The sequence below is a fragment of the Rhinoderma darwinii genome, chromosome 4, assembly GCF_050947455.1.
Source record: "Rhinoderma darwinii isolate aRhiDar2 chromosome 4, aRhiDar2.hap1, whole genome shotgun sequence".
In the NCBI taxonomy this organism is placed as follows: Eukaryota; Metazoa; Chordata; class Amphibia; order Anura; family Rhinodermatidae; genus Rhinoderma; species Rhinoderma darwinii.
This window is the reverse complement of record NC_134690.1, coordinates 230107917-230134382: the sequence shown is the minus strand read 5'-3', so window position 1 is coordinate 230134382 and position 26466 is coordinate 230107917. Positions and strand designations below refer to the sequence as shown.

Below are 26466 nucleotides of genomic sequence, written 5' to 3'. Positions count from 1 at the left end.
GAAGCCAGAGGGGGCAGAGGACAGGAGAGAGAAGCCAGAGGGGGCAGAGGACAGGAGAGAGAAGCCAGAGGGGGAAGCAGAGGACAGGAGAGAGCAGCTAGAGTGGGGCAGAGGACAGGAAAGAGCAGCTAGAGGGGGGCAGAGGACAGGAAAGAGCAGCTAGAGGGGAAAGCAGAGGACAGGAGAGAGCAGCTAGAGTGGGGCAGAGGACAGGAAAGAGCAGCTAGAGGGAAAAGCAGAGGACAGGAGAGCAGCAGGAGGGGAAAGCAGAGGACAGGAGAGAGCAGCAGGAGGGGAAAGCCGAGGACAGGAGAGAGCAGCCAGAGGGGGAAGCAGAAGACAGGAGAGAGCAGCTAGAGTAGGGCAGAGGACAGGAGAGAGCAGCTAGAGGGGAAAGCAGAGGACAGGAGAGAGTAGCTAGAGGGGAAAGCAAAAGACAGGAGAGAGCAGCTAGAAGGGAAAGCAGAGGACAGGAGAGAGTAGCTAGAGAGAGAGAGAGGGCAGAGGACAGGAGAGAGCAGCTAGGGGGGATGGTAGAGGACAGGAGAGAGCAGCTAGAGTGGGGCAGAGGGCAGGAGAGAGAAGATGGAACAGGACAGGAGTGAGCAGCTAGAAGGGGCGGCAGTGCACAGGAGAGAGCAGCTACAGAGGATGGCAGAAGGAAGCAACTAGAGGGAATGGCAGCTAGACAGGGTGGCAGAGCACAAGAGAGAGAAGCTAGATGGGCTGGCAGAGTATGAGAAAGAGCAGCTAGAGGGGGGAGAAGGACAGGAGATAGCAGCTAAAGGGGGCAGCGGACATGAGAAAGTAGCTAGAGGGGGCCAGACCACAGGAGAGAGCAGCTAGAAGGGATGACAGAAGATAGGAGAGAGAAGCTAGAGGGGATGGCAGAGGACAAGAAAGAGCAGCTAGAGGGGTAAGCAGATGACCGGAGAGCAGAAGACAGCAGAGAGCAGCTAAAGGTGGGGCAGAGGACAGGAGAGAGCAGCTAGAGGGGATGGCAGAGGACAGGAGAGAGCAGCCAGAAGGGATAGCAGAGGACAGGAGAGAGCAGCCAGAAAGGATGGCAGGGGATAGGAGAGAGCAGCTAGAGGGGACGGCAGAAGACAGGAGAGAGCAGCTAGACAGAGTGGCAGATCACAGGAGAGAGAGAGCAGCTGGAGGGGATGGCAGAGGACAGAAGAGAGAGCAGCTAGAGGGGGCAGAGGACAGGAGAGAGCAGCTAGAGGGGTAAGCAGATGACCGGAGAGCAGAGGACAGCAGAGAGCAACTAGAGGTGGGGCAGAATTCAGGAGAGAGCAGCTAGACGGTGTGGAATATCACAGGAGAGGGAGCAGCTAGAAGAGATGGCAGAAGACATGAAAGAGCAGCTAGGATGGGGCAGAAATCAGGAGAGGGCAGCTAGAGGGAATTGCCGGTCACAGGAGAGAGAGCAGCTAGAGGAGATAGTAGAGGACAGGAAAGAGCAGCTAGGGGGGATGGCAGAGGGCAGGAGTGAGCAGTTAGAGAAGAAACGAGGACAGGAAAGAGCACTAATAAGGGGCATAGGGCAGGAGAGAGCAGCTATGGGGGGGCAGAGGAGAGTAGAGAACTGCAATGGGGCAGAGGACAGGAGACAGCAGCTAGAGTGGATGGCAGAAGACGGGAGAGAAGCTAGAGGGGATTGCAGAAGACAGGAGAGAGCAACTAGAGGGAATAGCAGAGGACAGGAGAGAGTAGCTAGAGAGAGAGGGCAGAAGACAGGAGAGAGCAGCTAGAGGGGATGGTAGAGGACAGGAGAGAGCAGCTAGAGTGGTGCAGAGGGCAGGAGAGAGAAGATGGAACAGGACAGGAGTGAGCAGCTAGAAGGGACGGCAGTGCACAGGAGAGAGTAGCTACAGAGGATGACAGAAGGAAGCAACTAGAGGGGATGGCAGAGCACAAGAGAGAGAGGCCTGGCAGAGTATGAGAAAGAGCAGCAAGAGGGGGAGCAGAGGACAGGAGAGAGCAGCTAGAGGGGAAAGAAGAGGACAGGAGAGAGCAGCTAGAGGGGAAAGCATAGGACAGGAGAGAGCAGCTAGAGGGGAAAGCAGAGGAGAGGAAAGTTCAACTAAAGGGTCAATCAGAGGACAGGAGAGAGCAGCTAGAGGGAGCAGAGGACAGGAGAGAGCAGCTAGAGGGAGCAGAGGACAGGAGAGAGCAGCTAGAGTGGGACAGAGGACAGGAAAGAGCAGCTAGAGTGGGACAGAGGATAGGAGAGAGCAGCTAGAGTGGGCAGAGGACAGGAGAGAGCAGCTAGAGGGGGCAGAGGACAGGAGAGAGGGGGCAGAGGACAGGAGAGAGAAGCCAGAGGGGGAAGCAGAGGACAGGAGAGAGCAGCTAGAGTGGGTCAGAGGACAGGAGAGAGCAGCTAGAGGGGAAGCAGAGGACAGGAGAGAGCAGCTAGAGTGGGGCAGAGGACAGGAAAGAGCAGCTAGAGGGAAAAGCAGAGGACAGGAGAGCAGCAGGAGGGGAAAGCAGAGGACAGGAGAGAGCAGCAGGAGGGGAAAGCCAAGGACAGGAGAGAGCAGCCAGAGGGGGAAGCAGAAGACAGGAGAGAGCAGCTAGAGTAGGGCAGAGGACAGGAGAGAGCAGCTAGAGGGGAAAGCAGAGGACAGGAGAGAGTAGCTAGAGGGGAAAGCAAAGGACAGGAGAGAGCAGCTAGAAGGGAAAGCAGAGGACAGGAGAGAGCAGCTAGAAGAGAAAGCAGAGGACAGGAGAGAGCAGCTAGAGGGGAAAGCAGAGGACAGGAGAGAGCAGCTAGAGGGGAAAGCAGAGGACAGGAGAGAGCAGCTAGAGGGGAAAGTAGAGGACAGTAGAGAGCAGCTAGAAGGGAAAGCAGAGGACAGGAGAGAGCAGCTAGAAGGGAAAGCAGAGGACAGGAGAGAGCAGCTAGAGGGGAAAGCAGAGGACAGGAGAGAGCAGCTAGAGGGGAAAGCAGAGGACAGGAGAGCGCAGCTAGAGGGGAAAGCAGAGGACAGGAGAGAGCAGCTAGAGGGGGCAGAGGACAGGAGAGAGCAGTTAGAGGGGGCAGAGGACAGGAGAGCGCAGCTAGAGCAGGAAGCAGAGGACAGGAGAAAGCAGCTAAAGGGGGAAGCAGAGGACAGGAGAGAGCATCTAGAGGGGGCAGAGGACAGGAGAGAGCGGCTAGAGTGGGGCAGAGGACAGGAGAGAGGAGCTAGAGGGGGCAGAGGACAGGGGAGAGCAGCCAGAGAGGAAAGCAGAGGACAGGAGAGAGCAGCTAGAGGGGAAAGCAGAGGACAGGAGAAAGCACCTAGAGGGGAAATCAGAGGACAGGAGAGAGCAGCTAGAGGGGGGCAGAAGACAGGAGAGAGCAGCTAAAAGGGGCAGAGGACAGGAGAGAGCAGCTAAAAGGGGAAGCAGAGAACAGGAGAGAGCAGTGGCTTTCAAATTACGACAAATTGATTTACAAGTTTTCCATCACTTTCTTGTTTAACGCCTTGACGCACCAGGACGCATCGGTACGTTATGGTGCGGGGTGTGATTTTTGGAGCGCACTCACGCGCCAAGCGCGCTGCATATGCTGCGGGTGTCGGCTGTGTTTTACAGCCAACACCCAGGACTAACAGCCAGGAGCAGCGATAGCGCTGTTCCTGGCTGTTTAACCCCTCAAATGCTGCAGTCAATCGCGACCGCAGCATCTGAGGCGTTGAAAAGAGGGGGATGGATGGCTCCTTCCGACAACTCGTCGTCGCCGCCACCTCCCCTCCACAAGATCGGTGGGTGACGATGGTTTTTATGACAGCCCAGGGGCCTAATGAAGGCCCCCAGGGCTGCCTTCACTCTGCCTGCGTTAAACCTTGCCTGTGGAAGGGCTTAACAGATGCCTGTGAAAATAACAATATACTGCAATACATTAGTATTGCAGTATATTGTATCAGCGATCAAACGATCGGTAGTTAAAGTCCCTTAGGGGGACTAATAAAATGTGTAAAAAGAAGTGATATCAAGTTTTTAGTAGTGCAAAAAAAAAAAAAAGTAAAAAAAAAAAAACTTTACCATTTTTCCTGTTAAAGGGGTTGTCCCAAGTTGACTCAAATTTTTTTTTTTAAACATTCTAAGCAGGAAATTAATTTTAAAACATTTGCTGTTAAAAAAAAATTAAAATTCATTTCCTAAGTGCCTTTTTTTTACACTTGATAACTCAGCAAGTGCTGGTTATCTTTTCTAAAAAGGGGCGTGAGCGGCTCGATGTCAATCAAGCCGCTCCGCTCTGCAGTGTGCGCGCTCCCGATGTTGCTAGATACTGTAGTTCTAGCAGCATCGGGAGAATGTTCGTCTCAAGCGGGCATGGTAAGCCCGATTGAGACGAACTTACCGTGAATGTCAACTACCCTACACTACACTACACTACACTACATTTACCCCGCTTCTCCCCCACCCTGTCACTACATGTAATGTTTGTACCCGCCGCATCGGTGCTGCATCAGCACCCGGCGAACAACTAAAAATATATAAAAAAAATAAACTCACCTAAGACGTTCTAACGGCGCTCTGAACGGTCCCGTCACTTGCCATCTTCCCTCTTCTTGGCGCCGCTCGCATTCATAGTAACAATGCGTTGTGGCGCAGATGACGTAATCATATCTGGCCCACGTGGTTACGTCATCTGCGCCCACCGCTCTGTTATTGTGAATGGGAGAAGAAAAGTGACGGGACCTTTCAGCTCTTCGTGGGAACGTCTTAGTGAGTTTATTTTTGTATGTATGTTGTCATGTATGTGTATATGTGCATGTATGTTTTCTTGTATGTATGTTGTCCTGTTTGTATGTGTATATGTGCATGTATGTATGTTTGCTTGTATGTATGTTTTCATGTATGTATGTTGTCATGTTTGTATGTGTATATGTGCATGTATGTTTCCATGTATGTATGTTTTCATGTATGTATGTTGTCATGTTTGTTTGTATGTGTGTATGTTTTCATGTATGTATGTTTTCATGTAAGTATGTTTGCATGTATGTTTGTATGTATGTTTTCATGTATGTATGTTGTCATGTTTGTATGTGTATATGTGCATGTATGTTTGCATGTATGTAAGTTTTCATGTATGTATGTTTGCATGTATGTATATATGTACATGTTTGTATGTATGGTTGAATGCAAGTATGTATATATGTATGTTTGCATGTATGTATGTTTGCATGTATGTTTGTATGTATGTATGTATGTTTGCATGTATGTATGTTTTCTTGTATGTATGTTGTCATGTTTGTATGTGTATATGTGCATGTATGTTTGCATGTATGTATGTTTTCATGTATGTATGTTTGCATGTATGTATGTTTGCTTGTATGTATGTTTGCATGTATGTTTGCTTGTATGCATGTATGTTTGCTTGCATGTATGTATGTTTGCTTGCATGTATGTATGTTTGCTTGCATGTATGTTTGTATGTATGTTTTCTTGTATGTATGTTGTCATGTTTGTATGTGTATATGTGCATGTATGTGTATTATGTATGTTTGCTTGTATGTATGTTTGCTTGTATCTATGTATGTATGCTTGTATGTATGTATGTTTGCTTGTATGTATGTTCTCATATTTGTATGTGTATATGTGCATGTATGTTTTCATGTATGTATGTTGTCATGTTTGTATGTGTATATGTGCATGTATGTTTCCATGTATGTATGTTTTCATGTATGTATGTTGTCATGTTTGTATGTGTGTATGTTTTCATGTATGTATGTTTTCATGTAGGTATGTTTGCATGTATGTTTGTATGTATGTTTTCATGTATGTATGTTGTCATGTTTGTATGTGTATATGTGCATGTATGTTTGCATGTATGTAAGTTTTCATGTATGTATGTTTGCATGTATGTATATATGTACATGTTTGTATGTATGGTGGAATGCAAGTATGTATATATGTATGTTTGCATGTATGTATGTTTGCATGTATGTATGTTTGCATGTATGTTTGTATGTATGTATGTTTGCATGTATGTTTTCTTGTATGTATGTTGTCATGTTTGTATGTGTATATGTGCATGTATGTTTGCATGTATGTATGTTTTCATGTATGTATGTTTGCATGTATGTATGTTTGCTTGTATGTATGTTTGCATGTATGTTTGTTTGCTTGTATGTTTGTTTGCTTGTATGTATGTTTGCTTGTATGCATGTATGTTTGCTTGCATGTATGTATGTTTGCTTGCATGTATGTATGTTTGCTTGCATGTATGTTTGTATGTATGTTTTCTTGTATGTATGTTGTCATGTTTGTATGTGTATATGTGCATGTATGTGTATTATGTATGTTTGCTTGTATGTATGTTTGCTTGTATGTATGTATGTATGCTTGTATGTATGTATGTTTGCTTGTATGTATGTTCTCATATTTGTATGTGTATATGTGCATGTATGTTTGCATGTATGTTTTCATGTATGTATGTTTTCTTGTATGTATGTTGTCATGTTTGTATGTGTATATGTGCATGTATGTGTATATGTGCATGTATGTTTGCATGTATGTATGTATGTTTGCTTGTATGCATGTATGTTTGCTTGTATGTATGTATGTTTGCTTGCATGTATGTATGTTTGTATGTATGTTTTCTTGTATGTATGTTGTCATGTTTGTATGTGTATATGTGCATGTATGTTTGCTTGTATGTATGTATGCTTGTATGTATGTATGTATGTTTGCTTGTATGTATGTTGTCATATTTGTATGTGTATATGTGCATGTATGTTTTCATGTATGTATGTTGTCATATTTGTATGTGTATATGTGCATGTATGTTTGCATGTATGTATGTTTTCATGTATGTATGTTTTCTTGTATGTATGTTGTCATGTTTGTATGTGTATATGTGCATGTATGTTTGCATGTATGTATGTTTTCATGTATGTATGTTTGTATGTATGTTTTCTTGTATGTATGTTGTCATGTTTGTATGTGTATATGTGCATGTATGTATGTTTTCATGTATGTATGTATATTTGTATGTATGTTTTCTTGTATGTATGTTGTCATGTTTGTATGTGTATATGTGCATGTATGTTTGCATGTATGTATGTTTGCATGTATGTTTGCTTGTATGTATGTATGTTTGCTTGCATGTATGTATGTTTGCTTGCTTGTATGTTTGCTTGCTTGTATGTTTGCTTGCTTGTATGTATGTTTGCTTGTATGTATGTTTGCTTGTATGTATGTTTGCTTGTATGTATGTTTGCTTGTATGTATGTTTGCTTGTATGTATGTTTGCTTGTATGTATGTATGTATGTATGTATGTTTGTTTGTATAAATGTCTGTATGGCCATGTATGATACTGTCTGCCCTGTATCTAAGCCAACTTTGCCGCAGGCTTCTATACATGGTATAACAGTCAGTATCACACATGAAAGTGAAACTAAGCCTACGACATGTTTTATTTCATTTTTTTTTTTTATATTTTGGATTTTTTACAGGTTTGGTGTTTGGACTACGTCGGTTTCGAGGACTACTTAGATGACGCTTTTTTTTTTCATCAATAAAATGGTTAATGAGGGTGGTGTTGGGGGTGCTTTATTTCAATAAAATATTTTATCTATATCTTTGTGTTTTATTTTCAAGTTTATTACTATCACTTTAGTAAGGGCCGCTGTCTGAGTGACAAGGTCCATTACTAAGGGGAGGCTTAGTGTTAGCCGGTACAGAGGCTAACACTAAACACCATTATTACCCCGGTACCCACCACCACCAGGGGTGCCGGGAAGAGCCAGGTTCGATCCAGTACCCGACCATCTGTTGTGATGGTCGGGCTCTGGGGCGGCCGCAGGCTGGTATTATGAGGCTGGGAAGGGCCAAAAACAGTGGACCTTCCCACCCTTGTAATGCTAGGCTGCTGCTGCTGTGTTGTATCTGGCTGGTTATAAAAATGGGGGGGACCCCACGTCATTTTTTTTTTATTATTTATTTATTATTTTTATTAAAAAGACATGGGGTTCCACCCAATTTATCATAACCAGCCACATACAACACAGTGTTATTAGCCTGGGAATGTACTAAGCCAGTGGCCCCTCCCACCCGTGTAATGCCAGGCTGCTGCGGCCTTGTATATGGCTGGTTATTAAAAATGTGGGGGACCCAACGTCTATTGTTAAATTTAAAAAAAAAACGACGTGGGGGTCCCCCACATTTTTATAACCAGCCCGATACAACACAGCAGCAGCAGCCTAGCATTACAAGGGTGGGAAGGTCCACTGTTTTTGGCCCTTCCCAGCCTCATAATACCAGCCTACGGCCGCCCCAGTACCCGACCATCACAACAGATGGTCGGGTACTGGATCGTACCAAGCTCTTCCCGGCACCCCTGGTGGTGGTGGGTACCGGGGTAATAATGGGTGGTTAGTGCTAGCCTCTGCACCTGCTAACACTAAGTACCGCCTTTATAATGGACGCTGTCAATCAGCCAACTGCCATTATCTAGGCACTAATAAAGTTTGAAAAAAAAAAGACAAAGACAATTTTTTTTTTATTGAAATAAGAAATCCCCAACAAAACCCTCGTTAACCATTTTGTTAAAATTTTCAAAAAACGTAGATCTACGCAGTAGTCCAACGAATCGAAGATGTAGTCCAATTGGTACATCAAAATCTGCAACAACATAAAAAAAAAGTTAGCAATGTGAACAATACCGATACTTATACTCACCTACACACACACACACACACACACACAAACAACCACACACAAACATATACACAAACACATAAACACACACCCATATATTACACAAACACACACATAAACATATACACACAAACACACACATATACACACAAACACACACATACACACAAACACATGTACACAAACACACCCATATATACACAAACACACATATAAGCAAACACACAAATATACATATACAAAAATACAGACACATACACACAAACATATGCACAAACACACCCATATATACACACACACACAAACACATGTACACAAACACACCCAAATATACACAAACACACACACACAAACATATACACAAACACACCCATATATACACAAACACACATATACACAAACATATACACAAACATATGTACACAAACACACCCATATATACACATACACACACATATACAAAAACACACACACACACACAAACATATACACACACACACATACACAAAAATATACACAAACATATACATACACAGAAATACACCCATATATACACTCACACATAAACACACACACACACACACACACACACACACACACACACACACATATGCACAAACACATATACACAAACACACCCATATATACACAAACACACCCATATATACACAAACACACCCACATATACACAAACACATGTACACAAACACACCCAAATATACACAAACACACATACACAAACACACATACAAACATATACAGAAACACACCCATATATACACAAACACACACATATACACACAAACATATACACATATACACACAAACATATGTACACAAACACACCCATATATACACAAACACATACACAAACCCACACATATACAAAAACACACACACACACACACACACACACAAACATATACACACACAAACACAAAAATATACACAAACATATACACATACACACAAATACACCCATATATACACTCACACATAAACACACACACACACACACACACAAACACATATACACAAACACACCCATATATACACAGACACACACACACACAAACATACAAACATATACACACTTACCTTTAGCGGAGCGCAGACTTCTCCTTGTGACGGGTGCCTTTCCACTGCATTTTCTGCGCATGCGCCGAGAAGCGCCGAGATGCGCGTTCACAAGCAAATGACATCCTCTGCTCCGGACGCATGCGCGGCCACCGCTAAAGGTAAATAGCGGTGGCCGGGAACCTAGGCAACGAGCAGGATACAAAGAGGGACCGACCGCAACTTCAATCAAGAATAGCAAGAAAACGACATCGCTGGACGACGGACAGGTAATTAGAATTCTTCTTATTTTTACATGGGGGAGCTTTATAGCTCCATTTATCAACTTGGGACAACCCCTTTAAGTAATGTAAAAACTAAAAAAAGTAAACAAAATTGTTATCGCTGCGTCCGTAAATGTCTGAACTATTACAATATAGCGTTATTTAACGCGCACGGTAAAAGCCATAAAAAATAAAAATTGTAAACCGCCACAATCGCTGTTTTTTGGTCACCTTAGCTCCCAAATTTTTTTTTAATAAAAAGTGAGCAAAAATTCATATGTACCAACAAATGGTGCCAATAAAAACTACAGCTCGTCCCACAAAAAATAAGCCCTCACGGCTCAATGCACGGAAAAATAAAAAAGTGTTTTGTTTTTTTAAAGTAGTAAAATATAAAAAAAATCTATATCGATTTGATATCACCAAAATCATATTGAGCCACAGAGTAAAGTTAAGTTGTTGATTTTACCACACGGTGAAAGACGTAAAAACGGAACCCAAAAAATAATGGAGGAATCCATTTTTTCAAATTTCAGCCTGCAAATAAAAAAAAATTTGCTTCCGAGTACATTATATGGCACTTTAAATGCTACCAATAGAAACTGCAACTCCTCCCGCAAAATATTAGCCCTCACACCGCTCTATTGACGGAAAAATAAAGACGTTATGGCTCTTGGAAGGTGGGAAGTGTAAAACGAAAATGAAAAATAAAAAAAAGGCTCGGACCTTGAGGGGTTAAAAGTGGCATTAAACTAGCAGCTGCGCCATGTTTCCCGATAGACATGCACCGCATTGGGGAATACGACGAATAGTACACTGTAATTACGTGAAGCGATAGATAAATATTTGTGTGTTGACTTGCAAACTGGATTTTGAATTTGATGAATGCATAGACAGTAGATATAAAGATTATTGACGTACATCATGATAATGTAGACACGATATATAGAGTAGAGGGGTCATTCACATCCTGTCATAGCGAGCCTGTAGTTTCACAAAACACACTCCAGGTGGCGCTGTAGCCCGTGAGCTGGGTGACGAGGTGAGCGTTCTAGTGCCACGTTCGTAGTGACGTCACAGCAGGAGGTGCGAGAGTCTACCCGGACTAGTTTTCAATTCCCGAACACGGTAGAGGCAGCAGATGAAGTGCTGGTCACGTTACTCATTCTAGGACCGTCGACACTGTCCCGCCCGTGACGTTATTGCTGCCTGGAAAGCCACACCTGCTGGATCACGTGTGCAGGGAGAGCCTCGCGGAGTCAGTGAGAGGACGGGCGGCTGACAGCTGCGAAACTGCAACTCACGAGAGCCGGGATGATGACGGTGCGTGGCGCCGCGCCACACCTGCTTCTGCTGCTCCTGCCCGGGCTGCTCCTGCTGCTATGTGGGCTGACCGGCGCTGCAGGTAAGATGCTTCCCTATATGTATCTATTCCAGCGTACTCACCGGCAGCCTCCTCGCGGTACCGCAGTATGGACGGACGCGCAGTGTGTGCCCCTTACTATAAGGCGGCTCTCGTCATACTGCGGTCACGACGGTGACGTCATAGTATCGAGTCGCAGCGCAGGTGATACAGGAAGGAGCTGACCTGTACAGAGGACACGCCTAGTCTCCTGATGGCTTCACAGTCTATGATAGCGAGCAGCTAAATGTCTAGTTTACTTGTTACAATGCATAGTGTCACTCTGTGCTGCTGTGGCCGCTCATAACAGCGGGTCATGATACACCCCGCAAAGACCCAAAATGGTGATTAGTTTGCTTCTGGGTAGATGGAGTGATATCTTCTGTATATTTAGAGGCAGAACTTTTCCAGTATGTGACACCCACTCGCAAGTTATAGACAAGCCAGCCATAGATATAACAGCTGTGGATCTAACTGCCATGCAGCCAAGGGGTCCCAATACCCCCAGTATACAGGAAGAATGGGGGAGGGTGGGCTTCATGGGACTAGCATCCGTATTAAACAAAATACTCCATTCCCTCCACCTAATGGTACAACTCATCTCCGTAGGGCTGAACAAATGCTTTTCAGGCAGGATCCACCGCTACAGGGGGGCTGCTCGCTGTGTGGTCCCCTGTTACAGAAGACGGTCATATAATGCGCATAGAGGCGAGCGCAAGACGTGTACAGCGCAAGACGTGTAGCGTCTGTCAGACAGAGGACGTCCAATAGGATTCACACTTTAATGTCAAAAGTTTTTATTGACCACGCTGGATTTCCAGCCGCAAGAAAAAGCAAAGTAAACGCAATGACCCCACGCAGGGGCTAAGGCACAAGCATAAATCATATTTTTTACACCTTAAGAGAAAAAAACCAAAGAAATAAAACAACATTGTCGTACGTAGCAATATAGAAGCTTTCATCTAAAGATCAATAGTTGCCACATGAATATTAGTCTAAGGGGAAACAGCTAGGGCACGCTTGAGGCCGGTGTGTGGTCCAGCCAGGGCTTCCGAATTGATCTCTTGTCGTTCTTCGCGGCCTCGATACGTTTGGGATTCTAACTATGTCAGCCAGATTATGCGCTTCTATGAGATTCCACACTTCTTCCGCAGATAAGCGTGAAATAATAATACCCATTACAAAAGATCGTTCTTATTTTACCCTATAGGCGACTCGTGTTGTACCGTATGTGCAAAACAAAAAAAGTGAGAGCAACCACTCTATCCTGTATACCTTCGCTTATGTCTCAAATACTACGCTATGAGCGCTCCATACCGTCACTCATGTCTGAAATACTACGCTAGGAGCGCTCCATACCTTCACTTATGTCTCATATACTACGCTAGGAGCGCTCCATACCTTCACTTATGTCTCATATACTACGCTAGGAGCGCTCCATACCTTCACTTATGTCTCATATACTACGCTAGGAGCGCTCCATACCTTCACTTGTCTCATATACTACGCTAGGAGCGCTCCATACCTTCACTTGTCTCATATACTATGCTAGGAGCGCTCCATACCTTCACTTATGTCTCATATACTACGCTAGGAGCGCTCCATACCGTCACTCATGTCTGAAATACTACGCTAGGAGCGCTCCATACCTTCACTTATGTCTCATATACTACGCTAGGAGCGCTCCATACCTTCACTTGTCTCATATACTATGCTAGGAGCGCTCCATACCTTCACATGTCTCAAATACTACGCTAGGAGTGCTCCATACCTTCACTTATGTCTCAAATACTACGCTAGGAGCGCTCCATACCTTCACTTATGTCTCAAATACTACGCTAGGAGCGCTCCATACACATGTCTGAAATACTACGCTAGGAGCGCTCCATACCTTCACTCATGTCTGAAATACTATGCTAGGAGCGCTCCATACCTTCACTCATGTCTGAAATACTAAGCTAGGAGCGCTCCATACCTTCACTCATGTCTCAAATACTACGCTAGGAGCGCTCCATAACTTCACTTATGTCTCATATACTACGCTAGGAGCGCTCCATAACTTCACTTATGTCTCATATACTACGCTAGGAGCGCTCCATACCTTCACTTATGTCTCATATACTACGCTAGGAGCGCTCCTCCGGTCACTTTTCTGCTTTTCATAACCTCTATGTGGCCAAATATTACACGCCTGCCAAACAATTCTGGAACTTCTAATCTCAGGGGAAAATAATAGGATCTGATGTTTTAATATTCAACTTTTCAAACTAATGCTTCCCCTGACAGCACTCATTGGGTTGCGCCAGGTTCTTCTAATAGAAATTTGTTGTTTTAAAGAGTCTGTTACCAGGACAGACCTGTATAACAGGGCAGGCCTGGACAGATCTTAGCCTGGACTAGGAGCTAGCTGTAAAAGATAGGTGCCAACAAGAACAGGCTGCATGGCTCAGTCTTCCCAACCTGGTTGAGGAGCAAGTGATCCACGTTTAATAAAATAAAAATATCCAGCGAACTTGCTGGAGCCAGGAATGTATGAGCCTGGCCTTACATGTCGCTTGAGGTTTTGCCCACCCCTCCCCATTTCTGCAGTAGGCCATGTCCTCAACACTTAGTAACAGCAGGAAGAGATGGAGGAAGAGATGGAGGAAGAGATGGAGGAAGAGATGGAGGAAGAGATGGAGTTTGGTTGTGCCAGTGATGGCATTTGGCACCTAGTGGAAGCATGTGCAGGGAGCAAAACCTGGTTGATGTTCTAAGCTTGTTTTTCCTAGGACATCTGAGAAACGTTAAAGGGTCTGTCCTTGTGACAACGTAAAGTTGGCAACATAAAAGGAAATCGGAGGAGCTCTAGCCAAAGTTCAGCTATTATGTTTTATTTACTTATAGAGATATTGGAATTTTTCTATTATGTTACAGTGGCCATATTTGCAAGCGTGACAACAGAAATTGCAGCCACATTTGACGTCGCGTATGAATTCGCTTTCCCATCAGTTTCTGAGAAGCAATCACTTCATTATTCATAGAACTGACGAGATGACCGTTTAGGGCCAGTTCACATCAGCGTTGGGTTCCGTCAGGCCTTGTTGTCAGGGGAACCATAGCTTCCGTTTGCATTACCATTGATGTCAATGGTAATATTTCCGTTGCTAATAATTTCAGTTTCTCCGATCCGTAAAGCTTCCGTTTTTTTTGTGGAAACCATAGCGCAGAAACATTATGCTCATAATGTTTCTCTGCCCGTTGGGGGCTATGGCCAGTTTTTAACAGTGGAGCAAACTGATCGCTCACCATATTCTAAGATAGGGAGACATTGAAGTTACAGAAAGTATTTTAACCGTAATTCTCGGGGGACAACAATCTATTGCCATGTAGCCATAGTATTTGTCTTCTTCTTTTACTGACTGTTAACAATCTGTAATAGGGTTCACAAATATGGCACCCATACAATTTTATGGGCCTATACTTTTCATCTGTGCCTCTAGTTTTACGCGGAGGTACAGATTTTTTTTTTTCTTGTGGATTACATAAGAATCCATGAGAATTTTTTTTTTTAACTTGTTCCAACACCTGTTATATTATGGAGTTGTTCTACAGAGTGACTCCTTGAACTCCAGGGTCACTCCTTTAGCCAACATTTCTCCTGTATGACCATAATCCTGTGCTTCTGCTACCAAGAGGCTGACATCTAATGGTGGAATCTGAGTAAAAAACATTCACTAAATAGAATGTCCCATTTATTCTTCCACGTTGATATTTCTACTCCCTGTACTCTATTGACACATTTCTCCCAGCAACCTATATTAAAGGTGGTTATCCGGGCGTCACTTTTTAAAAAAAAATAAATATATATATATATATATATATATATATATATATATTACAGTTGCAAGTGTCCTAAAGTAAAATAACGATCATTACTTACCTATTCTTTTTCCCAGCGATCCAGTGTTGACGCTCCAGCGGTCCTCCTGGTGTTTGTATACCTGCGGGCACTTGTGACTGCTGCAGCCAATCAGTGTTGTGTTCTTGGCATGAAAGCTCAGTGATGAGAACCATGATGCCAGGAATAAAACGCATCACCGCTGAGGCCTCTGATTGGCTGCTGCGGTCACCTGCTAGCTACATGTATACAGACACCGGGCAGACTGCCGGAACCTCCGTGCCGAATTGCCGGTGGGAAGAATAGCTGAGTAGTGTTTTATTTTTATTTTTTTAATTCACTTTAGGGCATCTGCAGTTTGTTTTAATAACCCTTAAATGTTTAGAATATGGAAATGGCTTCTAAATTAGTGGTGGGAATCTATTAACTTTTCTATGTTGTGGCGCATACAAGGTACTGTCACTGGGCAACGTCAAGACGTATGTGACACAGCACTCAGGACATGGAGTGCTGTCGTGTATAAGGCACTGAGTGTCAGGACCCTTTATGTTCCGGCCTGCTGAGCGCTTTAGGGGATCTGGAGTGGAGGGAGTGATTAGGAAGCAGGTAGGCCTGGTAGCAGGGAGTGCGCATGGCCAGGCGAAAGGTGTTAATCTCTTAATAAGGGTCAGTTCACACAGATTTTTTTGACGCGGAAATTGACATCAATGGGAGGCAGAGAAAGCATATTTTGCTGCGTTTTTTTGTCCGCTGTGCTCAATGGGCGTGGGGCGAAAAACGCGGCAAACGGCATGCAGGCAGATCAAATTCCAGACGGAATTTTGAGGCAGAATTTTTTGCTTGCAAAAAACTCTGTATGAACGTAGGCTTAGCATCTTATTCTAGCAAACTGTTAATTAAGACTGGCGTATGAAACGTCAGTCTACCCCATTGTCTTGTCCCCCCTTGAATGAATTTTGAACATTTTATGATCACTGCTTCCTGTTAAATTCACATCTAAATAAAAATAATGTGGTGTTTTGGTGTCATTAATGACGTTCTCAAAGTTGTTGTTGGTTTTTGCCATTTTTCATGACTTGTTTTTGTTTATTTTTCTCGTAGATTTCTGTGAAAATGAAACGTCCTGCAGTGCATGTAGTAATATCACAGGCTGTTCATGGAGTACCTGTGAAAATGGTGAGTTACAATACGTTTTGGCAATGTTAAGGCCCTTTTACACGGGCCGACACTCAGCCAGTGCAGCGAGCGCTGACCAATGAGACATCGCTGATCGGCGCTCGTTTTCTCCTGTCACACTTCGCTATGGTTGGGGACGAGCAGTTGTTACTCCGATCGCTCGTCCCCATCCATTATTATCATGTTGGCAGCACATCTCCGATTACACAGGGAGATGTGCTGCCGACAACGATAATATTTTACTGTTTTAAAATAATACGACCAGCAGATGATCCAGCGTTTGCTTGTTCATCTGCTGATCGTTCCTCTGTTTACACAGGGCAATTATCAGGAACGAGCGTTATATGAACGCTTGTCTGTCTGATACTCGTTCTGTATAAAACCCCCTTTATCTTGCTTTGTTGCTTGAAAAATCTGTCTTTGTTTTTTATCTACCCAGTTTACATACAGTCCACCGTTCACTTTTCTTGAAACACGTTAACTTATAAAAATTTTGACCGTACCAGTTCAACACAATCTCACACCATGCTGTAAAAAAAAAAAAAAAAAGTGTATTTTTTTTACCATTGTAGTCCACTACATGGGCGACTTATAGTATTCATCGGAAGCAGTAAAAAAAAACACATAAGTAAAACGTGTACTTTTTTTTTTAACATGTGCGTCCATAGGCGATGGATAGCTGACGGTTGGTGTCCGTCAGAGGCATCCGTTGGAGGCATACTTTTTTTTTTTTTTTTCCTCACGTTTATTTAACAGCTCGCGCCACACATTTAGGCATATGTTTGGGTTTAGAGATGAGTTAAGAGAGGACATATTTTGCCTCCTGCTCCTTACACATTCTGCTGCAAGGCGCTTTCACCTGGTGCAGAGTGCATGGAGCTTGATGGTGTCAGACATCGCTCATGTAATATAATGACTACCCTATGTGGTCCCCCTCCTGTTGGCATTGGTAGATGCAGGAAGCTACATGCAGCGATTGCTGTATATAGCTTCTTAGAGGGCACATTGGGGGAGTGTGGGGACAAATTGTTGCTGTAACTATTGTATGAGGGAAGGGTACTCAAGCTTAGAGAGTCTTGCTGACTGCTCCCATCCTGAAAATGGCCACTAATGGAGGGATGTATGATGAGACCCGTCCATCAGCCTCCTCAATTGCAACACACTGCGTCTGCGCTAGATTCTTGGACGTCCAGTACCTGTACAAGCGGAGATTAAATTATTTGGTCATATAAACCTTTCATCTGCTCTTGTACACGTCCTGGACATCCAGGAATTTAGGCAGACAGTGAGCGTGTTGCAATGGAGGAGGCTGGTGGACGTGTCTTATCACAGCCATTTTCAGCGAAGGAGCGGCGTACGCTCAGGGCAGAAGATTATGCTAACCCTAGGTTCACGCGGTGTAGTCAAAATAATTTTTTATTTTTTTTGCTGTGGACCGCAGCAAAATTATTTTACCACGGTTTTTGTAGAATGGTGCGGTTCATGGCAAAAACATGCATTTTGACCGTGACATGCGAACCCAGCCTCACGAGGAAGTGACAAAATGACGCAGAAATTCTAATAAAGATATATTAGTAAGTTGCCTATATTCAGGTTCTTAACACATTTGAATCATTCTATGTAAAGCGGCCAAACCCTTTAAGTGTTCACAGAATTAAAGGCTTTGTACACCTTTTGAAATAGTTTTCTTTCTTTTTTTTTTTTATTAAAATGTCCGTGTGTTTTATGTAACTTTCTAAACACTTTTTATTAAATTCTTTTTAGGCCCCATGCACATGACTGTAGTTGTCGTCCGTAATTACGGGTGAAATTGAGAACCCATTATTTTCTATAGGCCACGGATAACTTTCTGTATATTTACAGATGTGTATCCTGGCAGTACAAAGTATATGCAGTATATAGAACATGTCCTATTCTTGTCCGCAATTGCAGCACAGACTCGCCATTGCGCTTCCGCAATTGCAGACAGCTATGGATGTGCATCCATATTTGCGGTCAGTAAAAACCCTTAGTCGTGTGTGTGTGAGGCCTTACTTTTTGAGATGCAGCTGCTTTGTATCCTGTATACAGAGCAGTTGTATCTAGCACCGAGACTTGAACGTCGGGATCCACCTGTTATCGATCACTTCTAAATTATGAACTTAGATGTGATCAGTAACAGCCCGATCCGGTGTGCCTCTGACCCGCTGTCGCTGAATCAGTCAGTTCAGCTGACCTGAACGGATACAGGTTTCAGCGCTAGATATAGCTGTTCTGTATACAGGATACAAAGCAGCTGTATCTCAAAAAGTAAAAATAATTTTTAACAAGTATTTAGAAAGTTGCACTGAACACACTGATATACATTTGTATCTTAAATAAAATAAATAAATAAAAAAAATCAAAGGTGTACATAGCCTTTAAGATGTGTGCAGAATGGGCGAAATTTATCAAAATTAGGACAAACAAAAAGTTGTTATTCAGTAGCCCGTTTGAAAATGAAAGAAACAATCTGGTTTGCGTTGGGCATTGCCTCCACTTTTCCTTTGCATCTGGTTTGCTAAATCTCTCCTAACCATTCAATCCTTTTTTTTTTTTTTTGGCTCATTTGTATGATCTAAATTTCCTGGTTCGTAACTTTGTAGTTGTTCTGGATTTTCAAATGTAGTGCTTTTGTTTTTGTTTTTTTTTTAGATACAATCGCAAAATGTAGAAATGCAACTGCTGCCAACTGCTCTGTTGTAGATTGTCAAGGTAATGTTTGTTCTATTCACTTACTATAAAATCATTGTGTGAATGCTCAAGTATGTGAAGTTAACTTGCCTGTGACACGTGGAAAACGATTCTAGTGATGCCGGGCTAGAAGCTGCTGAATGAATGGAATCTGAGTGTGTTTGATCATGAGGATAAGGAGAGAAATGATCACTTATTTTTGTGCTGTTTTCCTAAAGTATATGCGTTGCTCATAAGCTGTGGTATTATTTTTACCATTCTAATGATGTATTGTTGTTATTCGAACAGGTTAGAATTATTTAATGTTTCTAGTGTAAAATCCTATAGAAGAATGATTGTCCCTTTTTTCTTTTTTTTTTTTTTTAACTTGTTTCAGTAGGTTCAACTGCAGCACCACCAACCGTAGCTACTTCAGCAGGTAAAACACGTAATTTAAAAGTGATATTTTTTTTTTTTTTTTTTTTTAGAAGATGATTTATTGACGTTGACTTGCCGTAGCATTCAACTAAACATTCTGCTGTCCAAAGAGAGGAGGAAAACTTTATTTAAACAGAACCTGACGCCGGGACGTGTTCCTTTCAGATTAGGGAATGCGAAACAGGGTCTATAAAATGACCCACCGTGATGCTGTTGGCCCTGCAATGGGGCTAGCCTGTCCCGTGAGCACTGTTGCTGCAGCGTGTGTGCTAGCATCACCACATGTGCTTTTTTTTGTATTGGTGGAGTGTGGTTTTCTGAATTTACAATTTTGTGGGTGTGATTGGCTCAATAGTAAAAGGGGTTTCTGATGGTAACGAGCAGGGACCCCTACAGATGTTTACCAGACATTGTGCCACTCCTGTCCATGCAATGTGCCTGATATTTTAGCTCCGCCCAATTTGTTTTTGTGATCAATAGTAGGTCAGAACCCCTCCAATCACCCGTTAATGTCATATTTTAATGAAAACTATGGTACCCCTTTAAGTTTTGATACATCTTTTGCCACTTTTTACTGAATTGTGTCCGTGTAATGTACAGAGGTGCCAATTCAATACCTTTACTAGTGGCCCTCTCCTCAAATAAGCCCTAATTGGAGGAATGAGGACCAGGAGAAGTCATGTAGAACCTCAAGTGTCCACGACCAGCCTGAGGTCCCAGCAGTAGTATGAAGTGGTTTTTCAAACCAGACAAGCCCTAGTAGTTGCTGTGTATGATTTTATATAGCTGAACTGCTTCACCGACTGCTGTTCTGTCTTCTTTGTACAGCGGAACCAACAAAAAATATAAGCGCTACTACTGCATCTACCTCCACCCCAGGTAAGTACTTTGATTAAGCTTGAGACCGTATTTTCTACGATGTGATTCTTCCATAAAAGGGGAAACTAAAATGTGTGACTCATGTGTATAGTGTGTTTTAGTATAGAAGTTGTAGTATCTAGGTTTTAAAATTCTTTCAAAATTATTATTTATATTTAAATTATTTATTGTGCTGAAAGTGGTATTGCCATTTTATAATATTATGCCGTATTGCTAGGATGTGCCAAATTATGATCTGTGAGAGTCCGACCTCTGGGATCGCCAATGAGCACAAAGTGACCCTGGTCACATTGGCTTTTTCCCTGCACAGTAGAGCTCTCTGCCACCTGTTGTACATTCCATCCATGTGAATGGGGCTATGCTGCCGTTCCCTGCACAGCGGGTAGACGGGAGCGCTGCTGTGCTTAGGAGAACCGCACCATAGCTATATGCTGGGAAGACCCCTCTAAAGCTTGTTTTCAGCTAAAAGAACTTATTGTATCAGGTGCTAGTTGAACACCGCTTGAGACTACCATTTTAGTTGCATGAATCTACAATGTAGAAATCTTTCTATTTTTTACTGGTTTGCTTTTCTATTTTCCTACCAGCTGCAGTAACCAACAGCTCTTCAACTCCCGCTTTATCCACTACTCAAAGCTCTGCTACCAGTAAGTCCTTTTGGAAAAAACTTTGTATAGCTTGGCTCTAGTTTTCTCTTTGTGCTGATTAGTTTATGATATTGGTATTTGTGTACAATATGGAATCTTTTGGGGTCTTTTTGGTGACCGTTGTGGTTTAAAGGGGTTATCCGGGGAATAAAAATTAAGCATTAATATTATCAGGAAAATACATCTCTCGTACTAATATGGTGTAATTTCGAATCCATTCTGAATCACGAATTGAGAACCCCATCACGTGGTGCCGGAATCCCTGTAGTTTTCTGTCAAGTGATGATGCTCCGACACGGCCCCGTGTGACAGAGGGCCCCTTCTGTTTAGTGTCGGTGTGTCATCAATCACGTGACCCCCTTCTGCTCCATTTTGAAGGCAGCCCTCTTCCTATTCCTGTCGCTCTTGGCCAGGCAGTGTCGGCGTGCATGCGCTGGCTCACCTCCTCTCAATGCGCATGCTCCAGACCTTCAGGGGGATCCTGGGTTTTGTAGTTTTTAGCCCACGCTGAAAAATGAAATCCCACCCAAGAAGCATAAGAAGTTAACCATGTGTGTGGCGGTATGGTAAGTAGCCCAAAAATAACATTTAATGCCTGGAAATGATACATAACATTAAGAAGTGTTTTGTGGATTATTATTTTTTTTTTCTTGGGCCGCCGGATAACCCCTTTATAATCTTTTTCTTCCAAAAATAACAAGTGCTATTTTCAAGGTGTGGAAATGGAAGTAGTCACATTTCTGTGCTCTGTTTGTTTGCAGACGCCTCAAGCACGGCTCCTGTGCCAACAGCATCACCTATTAAGAAGAACACCTTTGACGCCGCTAGTTTCATTGGAGGAGTTGTTCTTGTACTGGGTGTTCAAGCTGTGGTATTCTTCTTGTACAAATTCTGCAAGGCCAAAGACAGGAATTACCATACCCTTTAAACCCACTTGCTCTGAACTGCTCACCTACATTGCTCTAACCAAAGGGAAACTTGGAAATGATTCATTGGAAAGTTGCAGAACGAGGCCCTTTTTCTTCCTCTACAAAGTATGTTCTTACCGTCGCTAACCAGAAGGAAGTACAGCTTAACGTTGCTGTGTACTGACTGCATGCGTCCCTTCTGCTTCCTCAAGTATTTGAAACAAAGTCCCATTCTTCAGTTTACACAGTCTATAAGGGGAAAAAAATCTTTCCATGGGTGAATCTGAGAAAAAAAAAATCTTGAAATTACATTGCAGGGAGTGGTTTTAGATGATTGCGAAAACTATCCGGTTGTCCAGCGGTGTCAGGAGCAGTGTAGTTTGTCGCTATTGCATATCTTTATATGATCTTGTCCCTTCAGTTCTATTAGTGATGCTTTTGATTATACATTGTTTGAAAGCAACTTATTCCTTACCATTTTCTTAAGTGCACCTTATTCCTAAAAGGTGATGTTTTGAGAATTGTGCCTTAAAAGACATATTGAAAGTATCATATTTCAGTTATTTAGTATTGCATTGGCCTCTTTGTCGCTATGCTTGTATGACGAACCAATGTTAATCCAAGCCATTATCCTCTAGAAATGCAAATTTCCAATTCAATTTGGCAAGTAATGTAACAAGCAGAGTTTAGTTCTCAGTCTGCTTTGCTGCATCTTCCTTTCTCTATATAATAGTGTTCCGAAATCTGAATCTTCGATCTGTTTATTGATAGCAGGGCTTACTCTTCTTTATTTTTTTATTTATTATGATCCTTTCTGTGGATCAGTCCATTAATGAAGGAAAAAAATATGCGACTTTGCTCTAACTTTTCAATCTGTTCACTCGATGCTGCTTATTGTGCCTCCCGGAATTGAACTTTATGGCCTTGTTATACAGCATGTTTCCATTATTGATTCCAATAGCTTTCTTGGTTCCCGCTTGCTCAAAAGTATATAAAGAAAATTTGATCCCATTCCTCAATGCATGATCTGTACAAATGTGATCAGACGAATTGTATTACAGGGCAGATGGCAAATGAAACCTGTTACTGCAGCAATAAATGTTTTCCGGTGCCCAGGTTATGTGCCAAAGGCTGTTCTCTTAATTTGAATAGGTAGATTTACCAGGACACTAATAATAGGAAATGACTTTCAACAACGAGTCGTGTTCGATACGGATTCTGTCAAAACCCCTTTCCAGAACAAGCCGAACGTCAGGAATGCCTACTGATATCTTTAAAGGGGTTGTTTTGTTTCAACAAATTAATGTTTTTTTGTATAATGAAAAATTGTAATTTTTAATCTGGAAAGGTTCAGGAATGAAAGCAACAAAGTAGAATTTGCTACTCTTACTTATGGGTGCGACTTCTAAGTGCCTTAACGTTGTTGTCTTCAGTACGGTTTCCTCTTTGAAATACTGACGTTGACCAGATTGTCAGGTGTATGTTTACTGGGAGCAACATGCATACCAATATCTAGGATCATTATGATTTTAATAATGTTGAACATGTCAGTGAGAAATATTACCTACGGCCTGGGAAGAATGTTAACGGTAGACTGTTGGTTGGTTTAAGAAATGCTGCCTTACCATTGAGACATTCTGTATGCCAGTGTAAATGGAATGTTGTTTGACAAACATTTTGTGCATGAGCCAAGATAGGATTTTTTTTGTAAGCAATTTTCTTCCTGCAAATAGTGCCGGTCTTCTCCATTGTCTCACCAGTACTTGCCGTCTTCTGATCATGGAACACTCCACAACTGATATGGGTGCGGACAATGTTTGTAATGCATATAGAACCCTGGCTGACCAGCTGTTGCCAGCGTAGACCGCCATATACAATGGAAAGTTTTGGTTTAAAGAGACGATGCTGGTTTTACAACCCAATGAGCTCTAATAACGTCCAGTACTGTGAACTGCTCCCCCAGTGGAGACGCCTGATAAATGTAGCGTGGTTAATGGCGTTCAGTCAGGCTCCAAATGAAACTTTCTTAAGATGTTAGAAAATAAAATCTGCTTGTTGGTGGTTAGGGGGCAACACATCCATTCCTTTCCCCTGTTTTTAGTTATATTCCATAGTTTACAAGCATTGTTTACATACTCGCTAATTCTATATTGAAGAGTATTCCTGAAAATATTGTGCCCTCAGTATATTTTAACCATAGATTTTTGCCATTGGTAAAGAGCTAAGGCTTGATAATACGGGCATGCAAGTTCCTACCATCTTTCTCCAAAAACGAAATCACAGCCTAGAAATTAAGGAACAGGTTTAGTTTAGAATGGTTTTCCTTGTTCCTCCACTTGGCATGGTTTTTTATAGGAAACAAATCAGAAGGGAAACTAGAATCAGCCTATATAAAAATATATTCAGCCTATATAAAAGACACACTTGATAAATTTAACATGGACAACTAGAGTCACCTCTTAAATCTTCATGTCTTATACGATTTAAAAGCCTTACAGGATTTACAAGTTTTCCCCATTTCCTATACAATTTCCCATCATGCCAGCTGGTTTATACCATACCCAAGGACAGGTCTGTCTCCACTAATAACGATATGTAGTCACTGGACTCTAAATGACGTCTGTTCTTCACACACAAGAATGTCCAACACTAAACGCTGACATTAAACAAGTGCTAAATAGTTGTCCCTCTGAAGCATTCGAGAAGGAATGAACAATTCTCTGGTGCAAAATGAAGCTCGAGCCTGGTCACTTCTTGTGCCATCCCACAGGTTTGCTTTTCTGTTGTGCAGTTTACAGTACTAGATGAGCTCCAGGGTCCATCCATGAAAAATCAAGATGCCTTGAGAAATGTAAGAATATTCTAATAATCTCATAAGCTGTCTAATTGCAAATAAAGTTGATTTTGTTGAAAATAAATACTTTAAAGGCTTCCAGGATGCGTGCTTTAATTTTGTCATTAAAGGAAAACGTTCCTTTTGCTGAGATTCTGCATATTTTATTTAGAGTATTAATATAAAAAAATAATTTTTTGTGCTACATTCATTCACAAAATGGGTAATCATACAATTTTTTTTAAGATATACACAAGTTGAAAATACTGCTCATATTATACTGAGGTCTTCTGTTTTCTCCTGTGTAATGTATCCATGGGCTATGGATGAATGTTAAAGGGAATGTGTCGCGAGAATTTTGTTGTTTTTTTTTGTTTTTTTTTTTATAGTTAAACAGTTAGTGTATACATGATTAGACATCATTATAATTTTTTTAAACTTTTTCACAAGTCAGGAAATATTATAAATTTGATTCTAATTTATAACATTTCCCTGTGCTGGTCACTAGAGGGAGCAATTTGCAAAATTGCAGCATTGGCATGTGGTAAAGCAACCTCATTGCTTTATGCTGCAAATTTGATGTAAATGCACACGCTCTAGTGAGCTCACAGAATCCCCCCTCCCTTATCCTGGCTAGTGCCAGGAGAAAGGAGGGGATTGAATGTTCAAGCCTCTTACACTGTGTGCCGCAATTTTTTTGAGCGAATACACACTAGTAGGCTTACATACAGTAGTAATCACACACTAAAACACGAACATACACAGACATAACTTACCTGCTCCTGCCGCCTCCGCTCCTAGTGCTTGCTTCAGAACACATGTCCAGAAGCCGCGACTGGAAGTAGACCTCTTACTGTCCGGCCGCGGCTTCCGGTCCACAAGAAAATGGCACCGGATGTCGCTCGGCCGAAGACCTTCCATTTGGACAGTGTGGGAGCCGTTCCCACATAGACGGCGTACACCATAGTGAATGCGAACGGCTCCCGTTTGCATTCTCTATGGGGATGTATGTGCCGTATTCCATCTCTGTATGTGTCGTTAATCGACACATACAGAGATGAAAAAAAAAAATGGCAGCCCCATAGAGAAGAAAAAGTTTGAAAATAAAAAAAAAAGTAAAACAAACACATAAATGATTTTTTTTTAAATAAAACACTAAAAGCAAATTGATCTAAATTTTTTTTTTTCCCGCGACACCCTTCCTTTAAGACCAAGGGGAATCCGCTATTTAACAAAAAGTGGGGAATGTACCTTTGGGTAATTTGGCTTTGGTTATTCCATGTAGCCCAATTCCTAAGGAATTTCACATATTTAATAGAATGGAAGAAAGATATTTCCCTTATCGCATACCAGAAAAGGCTGTGTTGCACATCTTAAAGATCTGCTGAAGACTAAGTATTTTGTAGCTACTGACTTTTTAACCCCTTAAAGAGAATCTTTCACCTCCCCATACATGTGCAGCTGAGTTCAATATGTAATGGGGAGCCCTGAACAGTCAACGTATGTTACTATGGCTGTGACGCTGTCCAATCAGATATGGACAGTGTTACAGCAAGAGAAGAGTGTGTGTGCACGCACGCTCTCACTCTTCAGCTCTCAAGATTAGTCTT

General features: G+C 42.4%; 1 protein-coding gene across 3 annotated transcripts; it reads left to right on the top strand.

The window, feature by feature from the left end:
• The first annotated feature begins 11064 nt into the window (after positions 1-11064).
• On the top strand, positions 11065-24958 carry CD164 (CD164 molecule). 3 transcript variants are annotated; one of them, XM_075862255.1, is made up of 7 exons: positions 11065-11407; positions 16386-16460; positions 19134-19193; positions 19552-19590; positions 20418-20468; positions 21056-21115; positions 21877-24958. In XM_075862255.1, exons 1-7 carry the CDS (start codon positions 11317-11319, stop codon positions 22041-22043), a joined length of 543 nt encoding a protein of 180 aa, XP_075718370.1. In that variant the 5' UTR covers positions 11065-11316; the 3' UTR covers positions 22044-24958. The 3 variants fall into 3 exon arrangements, with proteins under 3 accessions (XP_075718370.1, XP_075718369.1, XP_075718371.1); XM_075862254.1 differs by having other exon boundaries at positions 19549-19590; XM_075862256.1 differs by lacking the exon at positions 11065-11407 and adding an exon at positions 11578-11748 and having other exon boundaries at positions 19549-19590.
• Positions 24959-26466: the final 1508 nt, after the last annotated feature.